This window comes from Salmo trutta, chromosome 25 (genome assembly GCF_901001165.1).
Source record: "Salmo trutta chromosome 25, fSalTru1.1, whole genome shotgun sequence".
In the NCBI taxonomy this organism is placed as follows: domain Eukaryota; kingdom Metazoa; phylum Chordata; class Actinopteri; order Salmoniformes; family Salmonidae; genus Salmo; species Salmo trutta.
In genome coordinates this window covers 12128792-12156308 of record NC_042981.1, presented here as the reverse complement: position 1 = coordinate 12156308, position 27517 = coordinate 12128792, and the positions used below count along the sequence as shown (strand labels likewise).

Below are 27517 nucleotides of genomic sequence, written 5' to 3'. Positions count from 1 at the left end.
GTGTGTGTGTAGACGGGTTGGCTGGTAGGTGTGTGTGTGTGTGTGTGTGTAGACGGGTGGGCTGATGTGTGTGTGTGTGTGTGTGTGTGTGTGTGTTTGTGTGTACTGGATGGCTTTCTTTCTATCTTGTGGACTGGATCATTTTCAGAATGGCTGTGTGTGTGTGTATTTGTTTATTCTCGTCTGTTTGTGTGCTTGTCTTTGTGTGTGTGCGCGTGCTCTTTTGTGTGTGTGCTGTGAGTCATAGATCAAATATTTTCCTTGCTGAGATTTGGTTAGAGCCTTACCTCAGAGGGCCCCTACATGTCTTTGCCCTTCCCCTGCCGGTAGAGATGCTTCCTGAGTGGTCTGTCACAGTGATTGACATAGCCTTTGGCTCCTCTGGCCCCTTCCTCCAGTCATATGACTTAAGGCGTCAGTAGGGTTGCAAAGGGTCGGAAACTTTCCATGGGATGTTAAGCCCGGGAATATGGGGAATTTTGCTTAAATTCATCAAGTAAGTTGGCTTATAACAGTGAACCTTTTTTAGTGGGATAAACATAAGGCAATTCTAGGTCTTGTGGCATAGATTGGTTAAACTATCCCCAATTCATTGGAATTGCATCCCTCTGCATGCACAGTGCACTCTTCCATCACATGCACAGTGCACTCTTTGAGATACTATTGAGCCCACACTACTACACTGTCTGAGCCAAGGACTACATGCTTTCTGGTAAGTTTTGATTACAATACTGGGTGGGGTGAATATATTTTATGACATACATGATTTTTTTTGTTAACTAGTAAATAGTATCCTACAGCAAAGTGTGTTTAAATCATTTCTAACTTGTTAACAATTTCTGTTAGTTTTTGCTATCATGTGGGTTTTACCTTGCTTAAGCCTGCTAACAGTGTTAATTCACCTGTTTCCATACATGTTTCATTTTAAAATATTTATCTTACAAGGAGTTGTTTTAATCTAACTGTTTAACTATTTATCTCTACATGGAATTGTATTTTTTTTACACTTTTGTTTCTTCTAATCTTTACAGGAAAATGCCACGGGCACTATCTGATGTGTGGAGACATTTCACTGCAGCTAATGTAGAAGGAAAAGCTGTGTACATTTACAAATACTGTGCTAAATCATATGTGAAGAATGCAACAAAGATGCAGAATCATCTGGCCAAGTGCATAAAGTTCCCTCAGTGCTCACAACAAGAAACCGCTGACAAAAGTCCTTTATTGGAGGTGAAAATGATGAATCAGACACCTTATCGATAGCAACAGCTCATGGTCCTCCTCGAATCAAAGCTGTTTTTTTACTCAATGGAGGAACGTAGTCAGAGAAATGCTGATGAATATCTTGCTCAAGCTGTGTATGCAACTGGTTCACCTCTGATGCTCACAGGCAATGTGTATTTGAAGAGATTTCTGAATGTTCTTCGCCCAGCATACACCCCTCCACCCAGACATGCTTTATCTACTAATTTGCTGGATGCAGTTCAACAGAGTTCAACTGAAGGTCAAGCAATCATAGAGAAAGCAGACTGTATTGCAATCATCTCTGATGGGTGGTCGAATGTTCGTGGGCAAGGAATAATTAACTACATCATCTCCACCCCTCAACCAGTATTCTACAAGAGCACAGACACAAGGGACAACAGACATACCGGTCTCTACATTGCAGATGAGCTGAAGGCAGTCATCTATGACCTTGGACCACAGAAGGTATTTGCACTGGTGACAGACAATGCTGCGAACATGAAGGCTGCTTGGTCTAACGTGGAGGTGTCCTACCCTCACATCACACCCATTGGCTGTGCTGTTCATGCATTGAATCTGGTCCTCAAGGACATGGCACTGACAACAATGGTTACACTCTGCAAGAGAGCCAAGGAAATGGTTAAGTATGTGAAGGCTCATCAAGTTATAGCAGCAATCTACCTCACCAAGCAAAGTTGGGGTGGTGTTGTCATCATGTTTGACAGTCTCCTGGAGGGGAAGGAGTCTCTCCAAGAAATGGCCATATCACAATCTGCCTATATGGACAGCCCCATCAAGAGGATCCTCCTGGATGATGTATTTTGGGAGAGAGTGGTAAGCAGCCTGAAACTCCTGAAACCTATAGCAGTAGCCATTGCACGGATTGAGGGAGACAATGCCATCCTGTCTGATGTTCAGATTCTGCTTGCAGATGTAAGAGAATAAATTTGTACTGCCCTGCCCACTTCACTGTTGCTCCAAGCAGAGGAAACTGAAGTTCTGAAATACATCAAAAAGCGTGAAGACTTCTGCCTGAAGCCCATACACGCCGCAGCGTACATGTTTGACCCCAAGTATTCTGGCAAGAGCATCGTGTCTAGGGCAGAGATCAACAAGGCCTATGGTGTCATCACTACCGTGTCTCGCCACCTTGGCCTGGATGAGGGCAAGGTTCTTGGCAGGCTGGCGAAGTAGAGGGCTTTGGGATGGAGATACAATATGGCAGTCGTGCCAACATATCTCATCAGCCATCTGGTGGAAGGGACTTTGTGGATATGAGGCTCTTTTCCCTGTTGCCTCCATCCTCCAAATCCCACCAACATCAGCCTCCTCAGAGCGCAACTGGTCCCTGTTTGGGAACACACACACCAAAGCATGCAACAGGTTGACCAATACAAGTGTTGAAAAATTGGTGGCCATCTGGGCATATTTTAGGCTTTTTGAGCCTGACAACGAGCCATCCTCAACAAGGTTGGAAAGTGACAGTGAAGATGAGGCCTCAGTCTGATGTTCAAGTGGTGGACATTGAGGAGGTCCAGGGAGAAGACATGGAAGCTTGAGAGGAAGACAACCAAAGCTTTAGTTTCTAGACTGTCATTTTACAGATGTATGTTAAACGGTTTTGGGAGATGCGATGGATCATTCAATATTCCCTTTCTTTTGTTGTTCAGTGAAATCATCATGTGAAGAGTCAACTCATTTAATTAAAGTTAAATTCGTAACTACATTTTTTTTTTTTTTTCTATTGGAAGGATTTAATCATTTGCAATTGTCTACTTATAAGGTAAAAGGGTTTCATATGGTAATATATCCAATGCAAAAAACATCTACATTTAAATGGTATTAATATAAATATGCATATATTCCCGTTAATTCCCATATATTCCCGTTAATTCCCATGGAAAGTTTCCACCTGTGAATATTCCCCAAAATGCGCAACGCTAGGCGTCAGCATGCTTCAGTTCGGCTATCGGCTAGCCGAACAAGTGTGCTTGCATGCTCCCTCAAAATACGTTCCCTTGAAAAAAATAAAAAGGGGATATTACCCCGGGACAGTAGAGGATGATGAGCTGGTAATCTACGGCCAAACAAGGACAGGAAGACACACCCAAACAAGGAAGACATGCGCGGGAGAATGAAATCGTTTTCACAGAGAGACACTTGACTGGCGAGAATTTCATTTGTGAGAATTTTCCAGGATCTACTAGATTTGCTGTACCTAGCAACAGACATTGCATTCGAGAAAGTATTCAGACTCCTTCACTTTTTCCACATTTTGTTACGTTACAGCCTTATTCTGAAATGGACAACAACAAAAAATCCCTAATCTATTGCCACATCCCATAATGACAAAGCAAAAACAGGCCTTTATACATTTTCTAAAGTAATTTTTTAAAACTGAAATATTACATTTACATATGTATTCAGAACCTTTATTCAGTACTTTGTTGAAGCACATTTTGGCAGCGATTACAGCCGCAAGTTTTCTTGGGTATGACGCTACAAGCTTTGCACACGAGTTTCTCACATTTCTTCTCTGCAGATCCTCTCAAGCTCTGTCAGGTTGGATGGGGAGCGTTGCTGCACAGTTATTTTCTGGTCTCTCCATAGATGTTCGACTGGGTTCGGGCTCTGGCTGGGCCACTCAAGGACATTCAGAGACTTGTCCCGAAGGCCCTCCTGCATTGTCTTGGCTGTGTGCTTAGGGTCGTTGTCCTGTTGGAAGGTGAACCTTTGCCCCAGTCTGAGAACCTGCTCCAGAGCGCTCAGGACTTAATCAAGGATCTCTCTGTACTTTGCTCCGTTCATCTTTCCCTTGATCCTGACTTGTCTTCCAGTCCCTGCCACTGAAACACATCCCAATAGCATGGTTCTGCCACCACCATGCTTCACCGAAGGGATAATAATGGCTAGGTGATGATCGGTGCCTGGTTTCCTCCATACGTGACACTTTGCATTTAGGCCAAAGAGTCAGACCTGAGAATCTTGTTTCTCATGGTCCGAGAGTCCTTTTCGGTGCCTTTTGGCAAAGTCCAAGCGGGCTGTCATGTGCCTTTTACTGAGGAGTAGCTTCTGTCTGGCCACTCTACCATAAAGGCCTGATTTGTGGAGTGCTGCAGAGATGGTTGTCCTTCTGGAAGGTTCTCCCATCTCTAGAGGAACTCTGGAGCCCTGTCAGTGACCATCGGGTTCTTGGGCACCTTCCTGACCAAGGCCCTTGTACTCCGATTGCTCAGTTTGGCCGGGTGGCCAGCTCTAGGAAGAGTCTTGGTGGTTCCACACTTCTTCCATGTAAGAATGATGGAGGCTACTGTGTTCTTGGGGACCTTCAATGCTGCAGACATTTTTTTGGTACACTTCCCAAGATCTGTGCCTCGACACAATCCTGTCTCTGAGCTCTACGGACAATTCCTTCAACCTCTGCTTGGTTTTTGGTCTGACATGCTCTGACACGTGGGACCTTAATCTAGACAGGTGTGTGTGTGCCTTTCCAAATCATGTCCAATCAATTGATTTTACCACAGGTGGACTCCAAGTTGTAGAAACATCTCAAGGATGATCAATGGAAACAGGATGCACCTGAGCTCAATTTCAAGTCTCATAGCAAAGGGTCTGAATACCCTTTGGGGTGGCAGGTAGCCTAATGGTTAGAGCTTTGGGCCAGTAACTGAAAGGTTGCTTGATTGAATCCCCGAGCTGACAAGGTAAAAATCTGTCGTTCTGCCCCTGAACAAGGCATTTATCTCACTGTTCCTCGGTAGGCTGTCATTGTAAATAAGAATGTGTTCTTAGCTGACTTGCCTAGTTAAATAAAAAAGATAAAATACTTATGTAAATAACGTAATATTATTATAATTTTTTTTTAAATGTGCTCAAACCAGTTTTCGCTTTGTCATTATGGGTTATTCTGTGTAGATTATTTTTTTTCAATCAAAATGTTAAAGGGAAGTGGTCTTAACACTGTCCGAATGCACTGTATAATAGGCGAGATCCGGAGACAGAGAAGATGCCCGCTACAGGTTCACAATAGTGGATGTAGGGGCATACGGCCGAGAGCGCTATGGTGGAGTGTTACGAGAGTTCTTTTGGGTCCAAACTGCTGCAAGAGACCCTCGATTTACCACCGCCAGCTGTCCTGCCAGGTACCACAACTCCAAGTCCTCATGTTTTCCTGGGAGATGCAGCTTTCCCCCAACATGAGAACCTCATGCGCCCTTATCCAGGTATGATGATAATAGAATGTTGGAATCAATTTCACTTTTTCTGTTTCTAATTTCCTTTGTTACTGCATACATGAATGAACCTCTGCGAAGTGCCATTTTTATCAAGGCTTTTGGAATATGGTATGTTTTTTTTGGTTTACTGAATATACACGATATCTGACATTCACTTTTTACCTCTCATTTACAGGTGTCCATCTCAATAAACCTGGGCGTACTTTGAACTTTTCACTTTCGTTGACGGAGAGTCAAGAGAAAGCATTCGGCCATCATGGCTGCAAGGATGAGGATTCTTGATGGACGCACAGACTCAGTTCTGTGAGCCAGTAGAGTTTTAATCTTAATAAAATGAAACCTGATTCTGCGTGCAGTCATTTAGATTGAACTACACCACAGGTAGAAAACCTGTGGCACAGCTCTTCTGTACATTGTCAGCACTTGATGTTCAAATAGAATGCATTGAAACACCTTGAAGAAATGCCAACAGAGCTTTTTCAGCACACAAATAAACCTTTATTCTTGCTTCTGAAAGTAAACCACAATAAAAGTGTCTGCTGAGGACAGACATAAAAACAAGTGTCTCTGGAATAAAATGTAATGTCGTTACATTTCTGAACAATAGTAAGTGTCTTTATGAACAGACATGTAAATAACAAGTGTCTTGTTAATTTTATTCCAAAGTTCATTTCACTGTGGTCTTAGTCGTGCGGTCCATGTCCTCTTGAAGTCATGCAGCTGGTGATTGAGTTCCGGAGTTTTGGCGAGAGTTCATCCATGAAATCAGCTATAGGTGCCAGGACCCTGTGGAGAGGATGAGAAGAGGAGGGTGGGGAAATTAGGAGTGTCTGGAGAGAGGATGAGAAGAGGGGGGATTAGGAGTGTCTGGAGAGAGGATGAGAAGGGGGGATTAGGAGTATCTGGAGAGAGGATGAGAAGAGGGGGGATTAGGAATATCTGGAGAGAGGATGAGAAGAGAGGGGGATTAGGAGTGTCTGGAGAGAGGATGAGAAGGGGGATTAGGAGTGTCTGGAGAGTGGATGAGAAGAGGGGGGATTAGGAGTGTCTGGAGAGTGGATGAGAAGAGGGGGGATTAGGAGTGTCTGGAGAGGATGAGAAGGGGGGATTAGGAGTGTCTGGAAAGAGGATGAGAAGGGGGGATTAGGAATGTCTGGAAAGAGGATGAGAAGGGGGGATTAGGAGTGTCTGGAAAGAGGATGAGAAGGGGGGATTAGGAGTATCTGGAGAGTGGATGAGAAGAGAGGGGGATTAGGAATATCTGGAGAGAGGATGAGAAGAGAGGGGGATTAGGAGTGTCTGGAGAGAGGATGAGAAGGGGGGATTAGGAGTGTCTGGAAAGAGGATGAGAAGGGGGGATTAGGAGTATCTGGAGAGTGGATGAGAAGAGGGGGGATTAGGAGTGTCTGGAGAGAGGATGAGAAGAGGGGGGATTAGGAGTGTCTGGAAAGAGGATGAGAAGGGGGGATTAGGAGTGTCTGGAAAGAGGATGAGAAGGGGGGATTAGGAGTGTCTGGAAAGAGGATGAGAAGGGGGGATTAGGAGTATCTGGAGAGTGGATGAGAAGAGAGGGGGATTAGGAATATCTGGAGAGAGGATGAGAAGAGAGGGGGATTAGGAGTGTCTGGAGAGAGGATGAGAAGGGGGGATTAGGAGTGTCTGGAAAGAGGATGAGAAGGGGGGATTAGGAGTGGATGAGAAGAGGGGATTAGGAGTGTCTGGAGAGAGGATGAGAAGGTGGGGGGTTAGGAGTATCTGGAGAGGGGGGGATTAGTAGTATCTGGAGAGAGGGTGAGAAGGGGGGATTAGGAGTATCTGGAGAGAGGGGGGATTAGGAGTGTCTGGAGAGAGGATGAGAAGGTGGGGATTAGGAGTATCTGGAGAGTGGATGAGAAGAGGGGGGGATTAGGAATATCTGGAGAGAGGATGAGAAGAGGGTGGGAAATTAGGAGTGTCTGGAGAGAGGTGTGCATGGTAAGGAGGAAAAAGGACAACAGAAGAGAGAAAAGAGGATCAGAGTAAAGTCATCATTTTTATTTATTTACCTCTGGGACAAGCTGGTGGCTCGGTGCATGACGTTGTCCAGATCTTGAGACGTCTTCAATCATTTGCAATGCCTGTGATGTGTGAATGAGTCTGCAGCTCTTTTTTCCCCTTCTCACACCCCTGCTACTGCTCTGTGGCATCGCTGAGGGGAAAGCCAGTGGATTAGGTCTTAGAGGTGGGCCCAGGATAGAGCTTCCCAGGTCCTGCATGAAGAGGGTTCTAATTCTTCATTGCAACTCAGTGCGGGAGATGGGCTGGGGGCCGGTCACCAGTCAGTACTGGGGGCAGAGGTAGTGCTTGGGACCGGTGAACAGGCAGTGCTGGGGGGCAGAGAACAACACCAGGTGCTGTCTCCACTCACTGGTGTTTGAGCCTTAAATAAAAAAGGAGAGGGCTATTTAGTACACATATCCAAAATATTATTGAACAGCAAATATCATTAACCGTGACTACGATAGACTATATAATGTTGCAAAGGTTTGAGCAGAGTTGAGTAGGCCTGGCCTAGCAACATTTTGACTAGCTGGACCTTGCAACCAAACTTTGACTTTGGTGTTACCAATGTCTGAGCTTATGATTTTTCTTTCTATAACAAAATTATGTTTGAACAAAAGTTGTAAAGATCTTTAGTTTAGTTGGTTGGCTTGCTTTCCCTGCACGAGTATGCTGCTAAGCTAGCTAGCCACTAGCCAGCAAAGTAGCTAGAGCTAGCTGTCTAGCTATTGTTAGCAAAACATTGCTACTCTTTTCCTTGCCTATAATAGAAAATACAACAACATATCTCATCCTTTGGTGTAGACAGCATGTTGGTTTAAGTCTTCCCATACTTCATGTGCCGAACAAGCCAGCAGTAACATTTCTGGAGTAGCCTTTCTGCCGGTATCTCCACTGTGGAGTAGCCTTTCTCCCGGCATCTCCACTGTGGAGTAGCCTTTCTGCCAGTATCTCCACTGTGGAGTAGCCTTTCTCCCGGCATCTCCACTGTGGAGTAGCCTTTCTGCCGGCATCTCCACTGTGGAGTAGCCTTTCTGCCGGCATCTCCACTGTGGAGTAGCCTTTCTGCCGGCATCTCCACTGTGGAGTAGCCTTTCTGCCGGCATCTCCACTGTGGAGGTAGCCTTTCTGCCGGCATCTCCACTGTGGAGTAGCCTTTCTGCCGGCATCTCCACTGTGGAGTAGCCTTTCTGCCGGCATCTCCACAGTGGAGGTAGCCTTTCTGCCGGCATCTCCACTGTGGAGTAGCCTTTCTGCCGGCATCTCCACTGTGGAGTAGCCTTTCTGCCGGCATCTCCACTGTGGAGTAGCCTTTCTGCCGGCATCTCCACTGTGGAGTAGCCTTTCTGCCGGCATCTCCACTGTGGAGTAGCCTTTCTGCCGGTATCTCCACTGTGGAGTAGCCTTTCTGCCGGTATCTCCACTGTGGAGTAGCCTTTCTGCTGGTATCTCTACTGTGGAGGAGCCTTTCCACTGTGGCGTTTATTTATTTTCTTTGCCTTGATGAACTTGTTGCGAATCCTACCCCATTTTTAGAATAAGTGGTTGGGTCGGACCCCAGCGTCTCCGTAATCTCTTTCCATGAATTGGCATTTACATGGTTGTTTTTATATAATGCATGGCTAGAATCGTACTGGTGAAGGTACTTTTGTACCTCCTCGGTCAATCGATGTTCCAAGTTGTCGTTCGCCATGTTGAACCCACACTGAATTTCGGGCTGAATCAACAAGAAGCAGAAACTCGCGTCACCCCCTACAGTTCACCAATCACGGATGAAGGGGCGTAGACTTCGGCTTCCGAACTTTGACTGGCCCTTGAACAAAATGTGTGGGCCCGAACATCCGAAAAAACCCTAACCGAACTCCAAAACGAACAAAAACGTCAGAAAATATGCACAAACTCTTCTTTACTGTTTCGGCTGGGAAGCATGTGTCCGCCTTTAGCCTCTCTTTAATTGGCCTTTCTATTCTGAGTCTAGAACTCTGGGCCCTTAGTTTCACTAAACAATAGACATCAATGGTGTCTATGAATCCATTCACAAATACTAAACAATCTAGCGGCAAAGTATAGAATAACTGTTGCTCAATAGGCTAGACTACATAGTATACTATCTGAAATAAAATGGAAGTCCTTCAGAACTCAGGATTATAGGTGTTGGTCCTCTCTCCCTCTCGTCTGGTAAGGCGACTCACTCATCAATAACTGATCATTGGTAGGAACAGGTGAGATGGAGAGGCAATATGTGGAGGGTATGGTCTAGGTGCTGTGTCAGTGGATTGGCTCTGTCTGTCTGAGGGTAGAGGTCAGTCAGTCAGGAGCTGGTAGTGATAATGATGCCTCAGATTGTACTGAATTGATATCAGATTTGGATTGCCTGGTTGCCTGTAAGATTTGAATCGGCTCTGGGGCTCTTGGATTGGGGTGCATGTTCATTCTGTGATGGTGTGTGTACAAGAGTCTATGAGCCAGTCTGTCTGGTAAGTGAGAGTGGGAGAGAACTTATTGATTTTGGCCACATATCCCTTCTCCTGAAAATCCCGTTTGATTGCTTCTGTTCTGCTCCCTGTCTCCCTCTCTCTGTCTCTCACCTTCTCTAATGAAACTCCAAATGAGCTGGAGCATGCTTCAACTGGTCCCCCCGTCCTTCTGTCTCTCTTTCCTTCAGGGGGGTTATAGAGAGAGGGGGTTATAGAAAAGAGGGGAGTGGGGAGAGAGGGTTGTTACGCACGCCTCTAGAAAGAGGGAACGCAACACCCTGCTACAACTTAACTCTCCGTGGTGTGAAAGAGGTATGGGAGTGTAGGTGTGAGTAAGGATGACAAAAAGGCAGAGAATACCGTTAACAGGGAATTTATTCCTTCACACGGTAAGTTTGGGGAAAAGGGACTGGACGGAACCAAAGCAAAGAAAGTAAATATCAAAGCCCCCTCTCCTACCTACCCACTACTTAACTAGCACCACCTGGTGCACTAACCAAAATACAGGGGATGGTCCGCCCAGGTCTTACCTAGTGTGCATAGACAGTAAACCACTACGGGTATATGTATGCCCGCGGGCCTCTTGCCTAAGCACTCCCTAGGTGCCTTCCCCTTCCTCCCTGGGAACAAATGAAACAGAATATTCCAAATGACTTTACAACAAACTGAGAAAACAACTAACTCAGGACATTAAAGAAGCTCTCTCTGAGCAACAAACTAACCCATAACATTACGATCAGCTCTCACAGCAACAACTACACAGTACATATCAAATGTCTTAGCAACCACCAACATGCTATAACTCTCAACCATAATCTCTGTGTCTCCATTCTGAGCAACGGAACTGGGGCTTATATAGCTTCAGAAGAAGTTAGTAATTGGAGACAGCTGCGTCCTGACGAGGGGGCGGGGTCAGCTCTCCAATCATCAATGTTGATTGACCAGTCAGCTGCTTGTAGAGAATTTCAGGAATCCATTTCCTGAAATACATACATGATAATACACAAACCACAACACAGAAACTGGGGAACGTAACAAGGGTGTTATAGAGAAGAGTGTTATAGAGAAACACACCAGTCCAGGCAGGGATCTATATCCCTGTTTTCCTGAATGAGCCAGGTACCGGCAGTGTCACAAGGTGTCTTCCCTGTTTTCCTGGAAAACCAATCCCTGTAGTATCTAATCCTCTTGTTTGTCTCGATTCTCTGGTTCTTTAATATGTCGTGCCCTAACCTCACCCTAAATTCTGAGCGAATCACAGGTGTCACAACTATGAGGCGTGGCTCTAAATCGAGGCGGGAGAGGGTCATCACTAGTTAACACAGCCACAAAGTAGAAAATTACAGACAGCGACATCATACCGAAGTCATTTTGCATATACTTAGGTCATTTTTGGTGATTAGCCTACACAATATTCATGTGTGCATTAAACAATAGCCTACAGAGCGGCACGGCATATATGAAAGCAAAATGGCATAGAAAAAGACACTTTCATCTATGCCGTTTTATTTGAACCAAAACTACAACAGCCAAAGTGGATATGATGCAACTTCCACCAAGCCAGTGGATCCTCTTGGCTGTCTACCAAAGGAGAAGTCATGTAGCTATTCATCTCTGCTTCCCGTAGTTACACAGCGGGGACAGATGTTGAAGCTGCTGTGTCGCTTCCCTCGAAAAAGCTCCACAAAGACTTCCTGGGCCTTTTATTTTCTCCTATAGTGCACTAACTGGTGAGGTTCTGTCCCCACTGTGGGCCTCTCCACCGGTGGGATTCTGTGCTCACTGTGGGCCTCTCCACCGGTGGGATTCTGTCCTCACTGTGGGCCTCTCCACCGGTGGGGTTCTGTGCTCACTGTGGGCCTCTCCACCGTTGGGGTTCTGTCCCCACTGTGGGCCTCTCCACTGCTGGGGTTCTGTCCCCACTGTGGGCCTCTCCACCGTTGGGGTTCTGTCCCCACTGTGGGCCTCTCCACCGTTGGGGTTCTGTCCCCACTGTGGGCCTCTCCACTGGTGGGGTTCTGTGCTCACTGTGGGCCTCTCCACTGGTGGGGTTCTGTCCTCACTGTGGGCCTCTCCACCGTTGGGGTTCTGTCCTCACTGTGGGCCTCTCCACCGTTGGGGTTCTGTCCTCACTGTGGGCCTCTCCACCGTTGGGGTTCTGTCCTCACTGTGGGCCTCTCCACCATTGGGGTTCTGTCCTCACTGTGGGCCTCTCCACCGTTGGGGTTCTGTCCTCACTGTGGACCTCTCCACCGTTGGGGTTCTGTCCTCACTGTGGGCCTCTCCACTGGTGGGGTTCTGTCCTCACTGTGGGCCTCTCCGCCGGTGGGGTTCTGTCCTCACTGTGGGCCTCTCCACTGGTGGGGTTCTGTCCTCACTGTGGGCCTCTCCACTGGTGGGGTTCTGTCCTCACTGTGGGCCTCTCCACCGGTGGGGTTCTGTCCCCACTGTGGGTCTCTCCACTGCTGGGGTTCTGTCCCCACTGTGGGGTTCTGTGCTCACTGTGGGCCTATCCACTGTGGGGTTCTGTCCCCACTGTGGGTCTCTCCACTGGTGGGGTTCTGTCCCCACTGTGGGGTTCTGTGCTCACTGTGGGCCTCTCCACTGTGGGGTTCTGTCCTCACTGTGGGCCTCTCCACTGGTGGGGTTCTGTCCTCACTGTGTCACTTAAGGGAAGACCTGGAAGCAGAGATGAGTAGCTATATGTTTTCTCCTTTGGTAGACAGCCAAGAGGATCCACTGGCTGAGTAGAAGTTGCATCATGTCAACGTTCCTACAGTAAACAAACTGGCACAGAAGCTCCTGTGTATCCCTGCCACCAGCTCGCCGTCTGAACGAGTCTTCAGCACAGGCGGCAGCATTGTTACATGCCACCGATCAATATGTTGGTTTTTCTGGCTAAAAGCCTTTAGTAGGATGAGCCTGAAGGCCATGTTGAATCTAATTTTATCGTTTTTCAGTTTACAAATGTACAGTTTACAAATGTTCTGACATTGAGATAAAGCGAAACTGAAAATAACTTTTTGTTGCTAATATTTTTAATTGAAGAGAATAGTTAGCCTATTATTCAAGATAAAAAATAAAATGTTTATGTAGCTACTCATGTCAAATAACTGAAACTAAATAAAAGAGTTGAGAATTGTAATCGCATTTAAAAAAATCAAAAAAACATGTTTTTTGTTTTTGCATGATTTTGACCTTCTAGGTACTTTGCCCTTGTCAATTCTCCATATCCCAGGTTAATGTGTTACATTTTCTGAATAAAGTTGAGTTGGGCAAATTTTTATCATGCCTTTTTTTCCTTTGCAGCCTTTTGCTGGATCACTTGGTAACCAAATAACTTTCTTTGACCTGGTATAAAAAAGGCGCTAATGGAGAGTAACCACCCAAAAATATAATTTATCACAATGTATCGTTATCGCAGTCATAAACCTTGCCTATTTCTACAATTTATCTTCTTAAAATCTGATCTAAACCTTAACCCTAACCTTAACCACACTGCTAACCTTATGCCTAACATTAAATTAAGACCGAAAGCTCATTTTGTAGCCAATTTTGACTTTGGCTGTGCAATCTGACTTTGTGGCTGTGCAATCTGACTTTGTGGCTGTGCAATCTGACTTTGTGGCTGTGCAATTTGACTTTGTGGCTGTGCAATCTGACTTTGTGGCTGTGGATGCTAGTGGAAACCGAGAGGGAGCGAGCTTGCGACAGTTGTATTATACTGAACAAATATATACACGCAATTCACAACATATAAGGAAATCAGTCAATTGAAATAAATTATTTAGGCACCAAATCTATGGATTTCACACGACTGGGCAGGGGTGTAGCCATGGGTGGGCCTGGGAGGGCATTGGCCAACTCACTTGGCAGCCAGGCACACCCACTGGGGAGACAGGTCCAGCCAATCATAATGAGTTTTCCCCCACAAGGGTTTTCTTACAGACCGAAATACTCCTCAGCACTGTGTCCCCTCCGGCCAGTCTACTACCACATATCTACAACATAAAGTACATGTGTACGTGTGTGTATAGTGCATATGTTATCGTGTGTATGCATGTGTCTGTGCCTGTCTCTTCACAGTCTCCGCTATTCCATAAGGTGTATTTTTATCTGTTTTTTAAAGTCTGATTCTACTGCTGACATCAGTTACCTGATGTGGAATAGAGTTCCAAGCTCTATGTACAGTCGTGGCCAAAGGTTTTGAGAATGACACAAATATTAATTTTCACAAAGTCTGCTCCCTCAGTTTGTATGATGGCAATTTGCATATACTCAAGAATGTTATGAAGAGTGATCAGATGAATTGCAATTAATTGCAAAGTCCCTCTTTGCCATGCAAATGAACTGAATCCCCCCAAAAATATTTCCACTGCATTTCAGCCCTGCCACAAAAGGACCAGCTGACATCATGTCAGTGATTCTCTTGTTAACACAGGTGTGAGTGTTGACAAGGACAAGGCTGGAGATCACTCTGTCATGCTGATTGAGTTCGAATAACAGACTGGAAGCTTCAAAAGGAGGGTGGTGCTTGGAATAATTGTTCTTCCTCTGTCAACCATGGTTACCTGCAAAGAAACACGTGCCGTCATCATTGCATTGCACAAATAGGGCTTCTCAGGCAAGGATATTGCTGCCAGTAAGATTGCACCTAAATCAACCATTTATCGGATCATCAAGAACTTCAAGGAGAGCGGTTCAATTGTTGTGAAGAAGACTTCAGGGCGCCCAAGAAAGTCCAGCAAGCGCCAGGACCATCTCCTAAAGTTGATTCAGCTGCGGGATCGGGGCACCACCATTTCAGAGCTTGCTCAGGAATGGCAGCAGGCAGGTGTGAGTGCATCTGCATGCACAGTGAGGCGAAGACTTTTGGAGGATGGCCTGGTGTCAAAGAAGGGCAGCAAAGAAGCCACTTCTCTCTAGGAAAAAACATCAGGGACAGACTGATATTCTGCAAAAGGTACAGGGATTGGACTGCTGAATCCCCTTTCCGATTGTTTGGGGCATCCGGAAAAAAGCTTGTCCCGGAGAAGACAAGGTGAGAGCTACCATCAGTCCTGTATCATGCCAAAAGTAAAGCATCCTGAGACCATTCAAGTGTGGGGTTGCTTCTCAGCCAAGGGAGAGGGCTCACTCACAATTTTGCCTAAGAACACAGCCATAAATAAGAATGGTACCAACACATCCTCCGAGAGCAACTTCTCCCAACCATCCAGGAACAGTTTGGTGACAAACAATGCCTATTTGAGCGTGATGGAGCACCTTGCCATAAGGCAAAAAGTGATAACTAAGTTGCTCAGGGAACAAAACATTGATATTTTGGGTCCATGGCCAGGAAACTCCCCAGACCTTGATCCCATTGAGATCTTGTGGTCAATCCTCAAGAGGCGGGTGGACAAACAAAAACCCACAAATTCTGACAAACTCCAAGCATTGATTATGCAAGAATGGGCTGCCATCAGTCAGGATGTGGCCCAGAAGTTAATTGACAGCATGTCAGGGTGGATTGCAGAGGTCTTGAAAAAGAAGGGTCAACACTGCAAATACTGACTCTTTGAATCAACTTCATGTAATTGTCAATAAAAGCTTTTGACATGCTTGTAATTATACTTCAGTGTTCCATAGTAGCATCTGACAAAAATATCTAAAGACACTGAAGCAGCAAACTTTGTGGAAATTAATATTTGTGTCATTCTCAAAACTTTTGGCCACGACTGTAGTACTGTTTTGGACTTGGGGACTGTAAAGAGACCTCTGGTGGCATGTCTGATGGAGTATGCATGGGTGTCCGAGCTGTGTGCCAGTAGTTTAGACAGACAGCTCGGTGCATTCAACATGTCAATACCTCTCTCAAATACAAGTAGTGATGAAGTCAATCTCTCTTCCACTTTGAGCCAGGAGAGATTGACATGCATAAACTCCATCTATGTGGTACCTGACCACACATCTGAACAGAAGTCCAGGTGCGACAAAACTAGGGCCTGTAGGACCTGCCTTGTTGATAGTAATGTTAAAACCTCTTGCATCTAGGCGTTCCGCTAGCGGAACCCCATTCCACCAGCGGGACACCTAGCCAACAGCCAATGGGATCGCATGGCGCAAAATACAAAAACAACTAAAATACCCCAATTCGATTTTCTCAACAATCAACTATTTAACACCATTTTAAAGATAAGACTCTCGTTAATCTAACCACATTGTCCGATTTCAAAGAGGCTTTACAGCGAAAGCAAAACATTAGATTATGTTAGGAGAGTACATAGACCAAAATAACCACACAGCCATTTTCAAAGCAAGCATATATGTCAATAAAACCCAAAACACAGCTAAATGAAGCACTAACCTTTGATGATCTTCATCAGATGACACTCCTAGGACATTATGTTATACAATACATGCATGTTTTGTTCAATCAAGTTCATATTTATATCCAAAAATAGCTTTTTACATTTGCGCGTGATGTTCAGAAAATGTATTCCCACCAAAAACTTCCAGTGAATTTACAAAAATACTCATCATATACGTTGACAAAATACATAACAATTATTTTAAGAATTATAGATCCAGAACTCCTTTATGCAATCACTGTGTCAGATTTTAAAATAGCTTTTCGGCGAAAGCACATTTTTCAATATTCTGAGTACATAGCTCGCCATCACGGCTATTCAGACACCCGCCAAGTTCGGGGCAACCTAAACTCAGAATTAGTATTAGAAATATTGTATTACCTTTGCTGATCTTCGTCAGAATGCACTCCCAGGACTGCTACTTCCACAAGAAATGTTGTTTTTGTTCGAAATAATCCATAGTTATGTCCAAATACCTCCGTTTTGTTCGCGCGTTCAGGTCACTATCCAAAAGGCGCGAGTGCAATTCGAGACACAAAAAGTCAAAATGTTCCATTACCGTACTTAGAAGCATGTCAAACGCTGTTTAAAATCAATTTTTATGGTATTTTTAATGTAAAACTGCGATAATATTCCAACTGGACAATAGTGTATTCATTCAAGGAGAAAAGGAAAAAACTGCGTGCTCGCGGGAATGCTCATATCCAATCTCTTTGTCCTCAGGCAGACCATTCAGTTACTGAGCTCCTATACTCTGCCCAGAGACAGGAGAAGGCTGAATCCATTTTCTGAAGGCTTTAGACAGCCAATGGAAGCCTTAGAAAGCGCAACGTAACAGCACAGATACTGTAGTTTTGAAAGGGACTAGAAAGAAGAACTACATTTCTCAGATCCTACACTTCCTGGTTGACTTTTTCTCAGGGTTTTGCCTGCCATATGAGTTCTGTTATACTCACAGACACCATTCAAACAGTTTTAGAAACTTCAGAGTGTTTTCTATCCAAATCTTCTCCCCATTTTAGTTACTGTTTTATCAATATGTTTTGACCATGACAGTTTACAATCCAGGGTTACTCCAAGCAGTTTAGTCTCCTCAACTTGCTCAATTTCCACATTATTCATTACAATATTTAGTTGAGGTTTAGGGTTTAGTGAATGATTTGTCCCAAATACAATGCTTTTAGTTGTTGAAATATTTAGGACTCACTTATTCCTTGCCACCCATTCTGAAACCATTTGCAGCTCTTTGCTGTAGTAGTGGCATGTCGTTAGTAAAGATTGAAAAAAGTAATGGGCCTAGACAGCTGCCCTGGGTAATTCTTGATTCTACCTGGATTATGTTGGAGAGGCTTCCATTTAAGAACACCCTCTGTGTTCTGTTAGACAGGTAACTCTTTATCCACAATTTAGCAGAGGGTGTAAAGCCATAACACGTACGTTTTTCCTGCAGCAGACTATGATCGGTAATGTCAAAAGCCACACTGAAGTCTAACAAAACAGCCCCCACAATCTTTTTATCATCAATTTCTCTCAGCCAATCATCAGTAATTTGTTTAAGTGCTGTGCTTGTTGAATGTCCTTCCCTATAAGCATGCTGAAATTCTGTTGTAAATTTGTTTACAGTAAAATAGCATTGTATCTGCTCAAACACCATTTTTTCCAAAAGTTTACTAAGGGTTGGTAACAGGCTGATTGGTCGGCTATTTGAGCCAGTAAATGGGGCTTTACTATTCTCAGGTAGAGGGATGACTTTTGCTTCCCTCCAGGCCTGAGGGCACACACTTTCTAGTAGGCTTAAATTGAAATATGGCAAATAGGAGTGGCAATATCATCCATTATCCTCAGTAATTTTCCATCCAAGTTGTCAGACCCAGGTGGCTTGTCGTTATTCCACACTTACTTTACGGAATTCAAAATTAAAATGCTTGTCTTTCATAATTTGGTCAGATATACTTGGATGCGTAGTGTCAGCGTTTGTTGCTGGCATGTCAACCCTAAGTTTGCTTATCTTGCCAATGAAAAAATCATTAAAGTAGTTAGCAACACCAGTGGGTTTTATGATGAATGAGCCATCTGATTTAATGAATGATGGACCTGAGTGTGCCTTTTTGCCCAACATTTCATTTAAGGTGCTCCAAAGTTTTTTACTATCATTCTTTATATACTTTATCTTTGTTTCATAGTGTAGTTTCTTCTTCTTTTTATTCAGTTTAGTCACATTTCTCAATATGCAGTACGTTTGCCAATCGGTTGTGCTGCCAGACTTATTTGCCATACCTTTTGCCTCATCCCTCTCAACCATACCATTTTTCAATTCCTCGTCAATCCAAGGGGATTTAACAGTTCTTACAGTCATTTTATTAATGGTGCGTGCTTATTAGTAACTGAAATAAGTAGTTTCATAAATGTGTCATGTGCAGCATCTGACTGCTCCTCATTACACACCACAGACCAGCAAATATTCTTTACATCAACAACATATGAATCACTACACAACTTATTGTATGACCTCTTATACACTACATTAGGCCCAGCCTTTAGAACTTTGGTTTTCCTACATATGGCTATTATATTGTGATCACTACATCCTATGGATTTGGATACTGTTTTAAAGGACATTTCTGCAGCATTTGTAAAGATGTGATCAATATATGCTGATGATTTAATTCCTATGCTATTTGTAACTACCCTGGTAGGTTGACTGATAACCTGAAAACAGGTTGCAGGCACTGGTTACAGTTTGACACTTTTTCTTGAGCGGGCAGCTTGATGAAAGCCAGTCAATATTGAAATCACCTAGAAAATTTCTTCTGTTTATCTCATACATTATCAAGCATTTCACACGTCATCCAGATACTGACTGTTAGCACTTGGTGGTCTATAGCAGCTTCCCACCAGAATGGGCTTTAGGTGAGGCAGATGAACCTGTAGCGATATCACTTCAACAGTATTTAACATGAGATCGTCTCTAAGCTTTACAGGAATGTGGTTCTGAATATAGACTGCAACACCGCCCCATTGGCATTTGTCTTTTCGGTAGATGTTATAACCATGTATTGCTTCCACTGTATCATCAAAGGTATTATCTAAGTGAGTTTCAGAGATAGTCAGAATATGAATGTCATCTGTTACAAGCAAGTTATTGACTTCATGGACCTTGTTCCTTAGGCTACATATGTTAACGTGGGCAATTTCTTGCACTTTTCTGGGGTGCTAGATGCATGTGAATCATCATGCTGTTTAATCAGATTATTGATATGTCACACCTGTCAGGTGGATGGATTATCTCGACAAAGGAGAAATGCTCACTAAACATGGATAGAAACAAATGTGTAGCATTTTCTTTTTCTTGAGAAGTAAGCTTTTTGTGCATATGGGATTTTTTAAATTTCAGCTCATGAAACATGAGATCAACAGTTTACATGTTGTGTTTATATTTTTGTTCTGTGTAGATGGGACTTAACTGTTCTAACACATGAACCATATTATTATTAAAAAACTATAAAAAAATAAAAATGTTCGTGTGTGTGGCAAGATTCCACTGGTTTAGTGAGAACTCAGTTGAGCTAACCAAATGTGAGTATTTACCTTTGACCCAAATCAGGAGAGATGGAGGAGATGCTGAACTGTGTGTGTGTGTCTGTGTCTCTGTGTGTGCACCCGTTTTGTGTGTGTGCGCACGCCTAACTAACATTCTGACCCCTATCCAGGAGAGATGGAGGAGGAGATGGAGAACCCAGAGTTGAACCCAGTTGACCTGCCAGAGAAACAAAAACACCAGCTGAGACACCGAGAGCTGTTCCTGTCCCGCCAGCTGGAGTCACTACCCGCTACACACATCAGGTACACCATGACACTGTCACACCTAACCTTACCCTTAACCTGTCTGGGCGAGGTCCCACCCTAGTCAACAGCCAGTGGAAACGTGTGGCGCGAAATACAAATACCTCAAAAATGCTATAACTTCAATTTCTCAAACATATGACTATTTTACACCATTTTAAAGACAAGACTCTCGTTAATCTAACCACATTGTCCGATATCAAAAAGGCTTTACAGCGAAAGCAAAACATTAGATTATGTCAGGAGAGTACCCTGCCAAAAATAATCACACAGCCATTTTCAAAGCAAGCATATGTCACAAAAACCAAAACCACAGCTAAATGCAGCACTAACCTTTGATGATCTTCATCAGATGACACTCCTAGGACATTATGTTATACAATACATGCATGTTTTGTTCAATCAAGTTCATATTTATATCAAAAAACAGCTTTTTACATTAGCATGTGATGTTCAGAACTAGCATACCCACCGAAAACTTCTGGTGAATTTACTAAATTACTCATGATAAACGTTGACAAAATACATAACAATTATTTTAAGAATTATAGATACAGAACTCCTTTATGCATTCGCGGTGTCAGATTTTAAAATAGCTTTTCGGCGAAAGCACATTTTGCAATATTCTGAGTACATAGCTCGGCCATCACGGCTAGCTATTTTGACACCCACCAAGTTTGGGGCTCACTAAACTCAGAATTACTATTAGAAAAATTGGATTACCTTTGCTGTTCTTCGTCAGAATGCACTCCCAGGACTTCTACTTCAACAACAAATGTTGTTTTGGTTCCAAATAAACCATAGTTATATTCAAATAGCTCCGTTTTGTTCGTGCGTTCAGGTCACTATCCGAAGGGTGACGCGCGAGCGCATTTCGTGACCAAAAAAATTCAAAATATTCCATTACCGTACTTCGAAGCATGTCAAACGCTGTTTAAAATCAATTTTTATGCTATTTTTCTCTTAAAATAGCGATAATATTCCAACCGGGCGACATTGTATTCATTCAAAGGCTGAAAGAAAAAAATTTAGAATTCTCGTGAACGCGCCTCACTGTCCCCAAGCTGACCACTTACAAACTCTCCTGCTGTTCTTCGCCCAGAGACAGCAGACACCCCTTTCCACTTTCTGGCGCCTTCTGAGAGCCAATGGAAGCCTTAGAAAATGTCATGTTACAGAACAGATGCTGTATTTTCGATAGAGATGCAACAGAAGGACAACAAATTGTCAGACAGGGCACTTCCTGTATGGAATATTCTCAGGTTTTGGCCTGCCATATGAGTTCTGTTATACTCACAGACACCATTCAAACAGTTTTAGAAACTTTAGAGTGTTTTATATCCAAATCTACTAATTATATGCATATTCTCGTTTCTGGGCAAGAGTAGTAACCAGTTTAAATTGGGTACGTTTTTTATCCGGCCGTGCAAATACTGCCCCCTAGCGCCAACAGGTTAATCCATCACACCTTATATACCTGCTACACACACATCAGAGAAATGTGTCTCACTACATCAGCTGAGACACAGAGCTGTTCTTGTCGCGCCAGCTAGAGTAACTACCCACTACATTATATACCTACTACTACTAGACCAGCTAGTCACTACCCACTACATTATATACCTGCTACTAGACCAGCTAGAGTCACTACCCACTACATTATATACCTGTTACTAGACCAGCTAGAGTCACTACCCACTACATTATATACCTGCTACTAGACCAGCTAGAGTCACTACCCAGTACATTATATACCTGTTTCTAGACCAGTTAGAGTCACTACCCACTACATTATATACCTGTTACTAGACCAGCTAGAGTCACTACCCACTACATTATATACCTGTTACTAAACCAGCTAGAGTCACGACCCACTATATTATATACCTGTTACTAGACCAGCGAGAGTCACTACCCACTACATTATAGACCTGTTACTAGACCAGCTAGAGTCACTACCCACTACATTATATACCTACTACTAGACCAGCTAGAGTCACTACCCACTACGTTATATACCTACTACTAGACCAGCTAGAGTCACGACCCACTACATTATATACCTGCTACTAGACCAGCTAGAGTCACTACCCACTACATTATATACCTGCTACTAGACCAGCTAGAGTCACTACCCACTACATTATATACCTACTACTAGACCAGCTAGAGTCACTACCCACTACATTATATACCTGTTACTAGACCAGCTAGAGTCACTACCCACTACGTTATATACCTACTACTAGACCAGCTAGAGTCACTACCCACTACATTATATACCTGCTACTAGACCAGCTAGAGTCACTACCCACTACATTATATACTTGCTACTAAACCAGCTAGAGTCACTACCCACTACATTATATACCTGCTACTAGACCAGCTAGAGTCACTACCCACTACATTATATACCTGTTACTAAACCAGCTAGAGTCACTACCAACTACATTATATACCTGTTACTAGACCAGCTAGAGTCACTACCCACTACATTATATACCTGTTACTAGACCAGCTAGAGTCACTACCCACTACATTATGTTGGGTTGCGTCAATCGAATCTGGTATTAGGATATAAACAAACCATGCAACTTAGTTTTGCCATTGCTTATTTCATTCATCTTTAAGTAAATAGAATGATAGTACAAATGGAAAATATGATGCTCGTATATACGGGCTCACTGCACCACCTCGCAGGGTATACAGAGAACTGATCGACCCATCCTTTGTTCTTCCTTATATACTCTGACAGAGATAGTTCCCGCTCACTGCTGGCCTGTCAGAGGGAGGATGAGCATGGTTTAAACTTACTCATCCTATCGCTGGCGTGCAGGTTGGTCCCAGCCTCGTGACGCACTTCCTGTACACTCTGAGCCTATTGACAACAGGCTCAGTTCCTGTTATTGTATTTCAATATCAATTGATTTCTCATGTGACTCTAGTTTGTGTAACAGCCTTCTGCATGCCTCAACAGGTTTACCCCCTAATTACCTACAGCTCAGCACTTAGTCCCATACACGGTCCGTTAGGACATAATAATCACACATGCATGTAGCTTAACAAAACAATAGAACATATTGATACATGTGCTGATGTAAAAAGATAATTATACCTTACAATTATAGTCACTACCCACTACATTATATACCTACTACTAGACCAGCTGGAGTCACTACCCACTACATTATATACCTACTACTAGACCAGCGAGAGTCACTACCCACTACATTATATACCTGTTACTAGACCAGCTAGAGTCACTACCCGCTACATTATATACCTACTACTAGACCAGCTAGAGTCACTACCCACTACATTATATACTTGCTACTAAACCAGCTAGAGTCACTACCCACTACATTATATACCTGCTACTAGACCAGCTAGAGTCACTATCCACTACATTATATACCTACTACTAGACCAGCTAGAGTCACTACCCACTACATTATATACCTACTACTAGACCAGCTAGAGTCACGACCCACTACATTATATACCAGTTACTAAACCAGTTAGTCACTACCCACTACATTATATACCTACTACTAAACCAGCTAGAGTCACTACCCACTACATTATATACCTGTTACTAGACCAGCTAGAGTCACTACCCAGTACATTATATACCTGTTACTAGACCAGCTAGTCACTACCCACTACATTATATACCTGTTACTAGACCAGCTAGAGTCACTACCCACTACATTATATACTTGTTACTAGACCAGCTAGAGTCACTACCAACTACATTATATACCTGTTACTAGACCAGCTAGAGTCACTACCCATTACATTATATACCTGTTACTAGACCAGCTAGAGTCACTACCCACTACATTATATACCTACTACTAGACCAGCTAGAGTCACTACCCACTACATTATATACCTGTTACTAGACCAGCTAGAGTCACTACCCACTACATTATATACTTGTTACTAGACCAGCTAGAGTCACTACCCACTACATTATATACCTACTACTAGACCAGCTAGAGTCACTACCCACTACATTATATACCTACTAATAGACCAGCTAGAGTCACTACCCACTACATTATATACCTACTACTAGACCAGCTGGAGTCACTACCCACTACATTATATACCTGCTACTAGACCAGCTAGAGTCACTACCCACTACATTATATACCTAATACTAGACCAGCTAGAGTAACTACCCACTACATTATATACCTGCTACTAGACCAGCTAGAGTCACTACACACTACATTATATACCTACTACTAGACCAGCTAGAGTCACTACCCACTACATTATATACCTACTAATAGACCAGCTAGAGTCACTACCCACTACATTATATACCTACTACTAGACCAGCTAGAGTAACTACCCACTACATTATATACTTGCTACTAAACCAGCGAGAGTCACTACCCACTTTGTTATATACCTGCTACTAAATCAGCGAGAGTCACTACCCACTACATTATATACCTGCTACTAAACCAGCGAGAGTCACTACCCACTACATTATATACCTACTACTAGACCAGCTAGAGTCACTACCCACTACATTATATACCTGTTACTAAACCAGTTAGAGTCACTACCCACTACATTATATACCTGCTACTAATAATAGCCACCTTAAGAACTTCCCTTTTGCACCCAATTCAGCAAACATGTAGTACTCGCTCTATATAAGCAAACCAAAGCTGAAGGTTTCAATGAATTGGCCAATGCGCCCTGTGTTGTGCATGCTTAACAGTGACAGGCCATCACATTACCCCAGAGTGGGAGATGCACCCTGCTACAGACACGCCCCTTTATGAGAGGCACAAGAGCGAATCTTGCACTGAACTAGGCAGTGTAAGCAAGTGGGAAGCTGGAATTTACCACATACGACTGGTAAATTCCGGCCCTCAAACTGGTAATTACTAGTGGGAAACTTGTGTACCGAAAGCGAACCAAGACCCCAACACCGTAATATGTACCGAACCATGGGTTTGGTGAACCGTTACACTCCTAATATAGGCTGTACTATGCTTCATTATATAATACATGTAAGGGGTTGTTTCTGACTGTGTGTGTGTGTGTGTGTGTGTGTGTGTGTGTGTGTGTGTGTGTGTGTGTGTGTGTGTGTGTGTGTGTGTGTGTGTGTGTGTGGTCATCTCAGGGGGAAGTGTTGTGTCACTCTGCTGAACGAGACAGAGGCTCTGAAGTCCTATCTGGACCGAGAGGTAGGTGGCTCGGCTCTCAAACACTGCCCTTCTCTCTCTCACTGACTCTCAATCTCTCACTCACACACACACCCTGTCCTCACATAGAACTGCTGGATGGAGAATGGGATGTACTGTCTAAATGTACTCCATATTAAATTAATGTGTGTGTGTCTTGATGCTGGATGAATAATTCAGTGTGTTGAACCAGAATGTTCTTTTCACAGTCAGTAATGAGAAGACGAGAGACTAGCTGCTACACAGACACACACACACACACAACCCCACTTAACCTCTTCAATCCTCTGTCTCTTACTCTCTCCTCTCCATCCCTCTCTCTCTCCTCCCTATCTGTCCCCTCTCTCTTGTCCTCCATCTCTCTCTCCTCCCTATCTGTCCCTCTCTCTTGTCCTCCCTCTCCATCTCTCTCTCCTCCCTATCTGTCCCCTCTCTCTTGTCCTCCATCTCTCTCTCCTCCCTATCTGTCCCTCTCTCTTGTCCTCCCTCTCCATCTCTCTCTCCTCCCTATCTGTCCCCTCTCTCTTGTCCTCCCTCTCATCCCTCTCTCCTCCCTATCTGTCCCCTCTCTCTTGTCCTCCCTCTCCATCTCTCTCTCCTCCCTATCTGTCCCCTCTCTCTTGTCCTCCCTCTCCATCTCTCTCTCCTCCCTATCTGTCCCCTCTCTCTTGTCCTCCCTCTCCATCTCTCTCTCCTCCCTATCTGTCCCCTCTCTCTTGTCCTACCTCTCCATCTCTCTCTCCTCACTATCTGTCCCCTCTCTCTTGTCCTCCCTCTCCATCTCTCTCTCCTCCTTATCTGTCCCTCTCTTGTTCTCCCTCTCCATCCCTCTCTCCTCCCTATCTGTCCCTCTCTCTTGTCCTTCCTCTCCATCCCTCTCTGTCCCTCTCTCTTGTCCTCCCTCTTCATCCCTCTCTCCATCCCTCTCTCCATCCCGCTCTTCTCCCTATCTGTCCCTCTCTCTTGTCCTCCCTCTTCATCCCTCTCTCCATCCCTCTCTCCTCCCTCTCAATCTCTCTCTCCATCTCTCTCCTCCCTATCTGTCCCTCTCTCTTGTCCTCCCTCTCCATCCCTCTCTCCTCCCTATCTGTCCCTCTCTCTTGTCCTCCCTCTCCATCCTTCTCTCTATCCCTCTCTCCAGGATGCGTTCTTCTACTCCCTGGTCTACGACCCCCAACAGAAGACTCTTCTGGCTGATAAAGGGGAGATCAGGGTGGGGAACAAGTACCAGGCAGACATCACAGACTTCCTCAAAGAGGGTACATTTACATTTTAGTCATTTATCAGACGCTCTTATCCAGAGTGACTTACAGGAGCAATTAGGGTACGTACGCCAAAGACACTCATACGAAAGACTGAACTGTTAGCATTTCCCATAGCAAAATGTGTCACGCTAGCCTGTAGATTAGCCTCTTGGCTAGTATTCTCTTTGATACTGCAGGCAGGGTCCTATCTCATCTCAGGGCGCAGTCAGTGGGAGGGCATGGGCGTGTATCACACTGCACTGGAAACTATTATGCAACGTTATGTCAAAGAGTGTGAATCAGAGTGTGAGTTTTAGTGAGGAGCCATATCTCCCCAATAGTGTTTGAGAGGGCCAGAGGACAGGATATACAACGTTATGTCAGAGTGTGAATCAGAGTGTGAGTTTTAGTGAGGAGCCATGTCACCCCAATAGTGTTTGAGAGGGCCAGAGGACAGGATATACAACGTTATGTCAGAGTGTGAATCAGAGTGTGAGTTTTAGTGAGGAGCCATATCAATCACCCCAATAGTGTTTGAGAGGGCCAGAGGACAGGATATACAACGTTATGTCAGAGTGTGAATCAGAGTGTGAGTTTTAGTGAGGAGCCATGTCACCCCAATAGTGTTTGAGAAGGCCAGAGGACAGGATATACAACGTTATGTCAGAGTGTGAATCAGAGTGTGAGTTTTAGTGAGGAGCCATATCACCCCAATAGTGTTTGAGAGGGCCAGAGGACAGGATATACAACGTTATGTCAGAGTGTGAATCAGAGTGTGAGTTTTAGTGAGGAGCCATATCACCCCAATAGTGTTTGAGAGGGCCAGAGGACAGGATATACAACGTTATGTCAGAGTGTGAATCAGAGTGTGAG

The 27517-nt window shown here is 44.1% G+C and overlaps 1 protein-coding gene across 2 annotated transcripts in view; it reads left to right on the top strand.

Moving 5' to 3' along the window:
• LOC115162027 (metastasis-associated protein MTA1) overlaps nucleotides 1–27517 on the top strand; it is an 85763-nt gene that overhangs the window by 22147 nt on the left and 36099 nt on the right. For both annotated transcript variants that reach the window (XM_029712945.1, XM_029712946.1), the window contains 3 exons: nucleotides 20058–20190; nucleotides 25340–25403; nucleotides 26542–26659. In XM_029712945.1, coding sequence (XP_029568805.1) covers nucleotides 20058–20190; nucleotides 25340–25403; nucleotides 26542–26659 — 315 coding nt within the window. The remainder of the gene's footprint in view (nucleotides 1–20057; nucleotides 20191–25339; nucleotides 25404–26541; nucleotides 26660–27517) is intronic.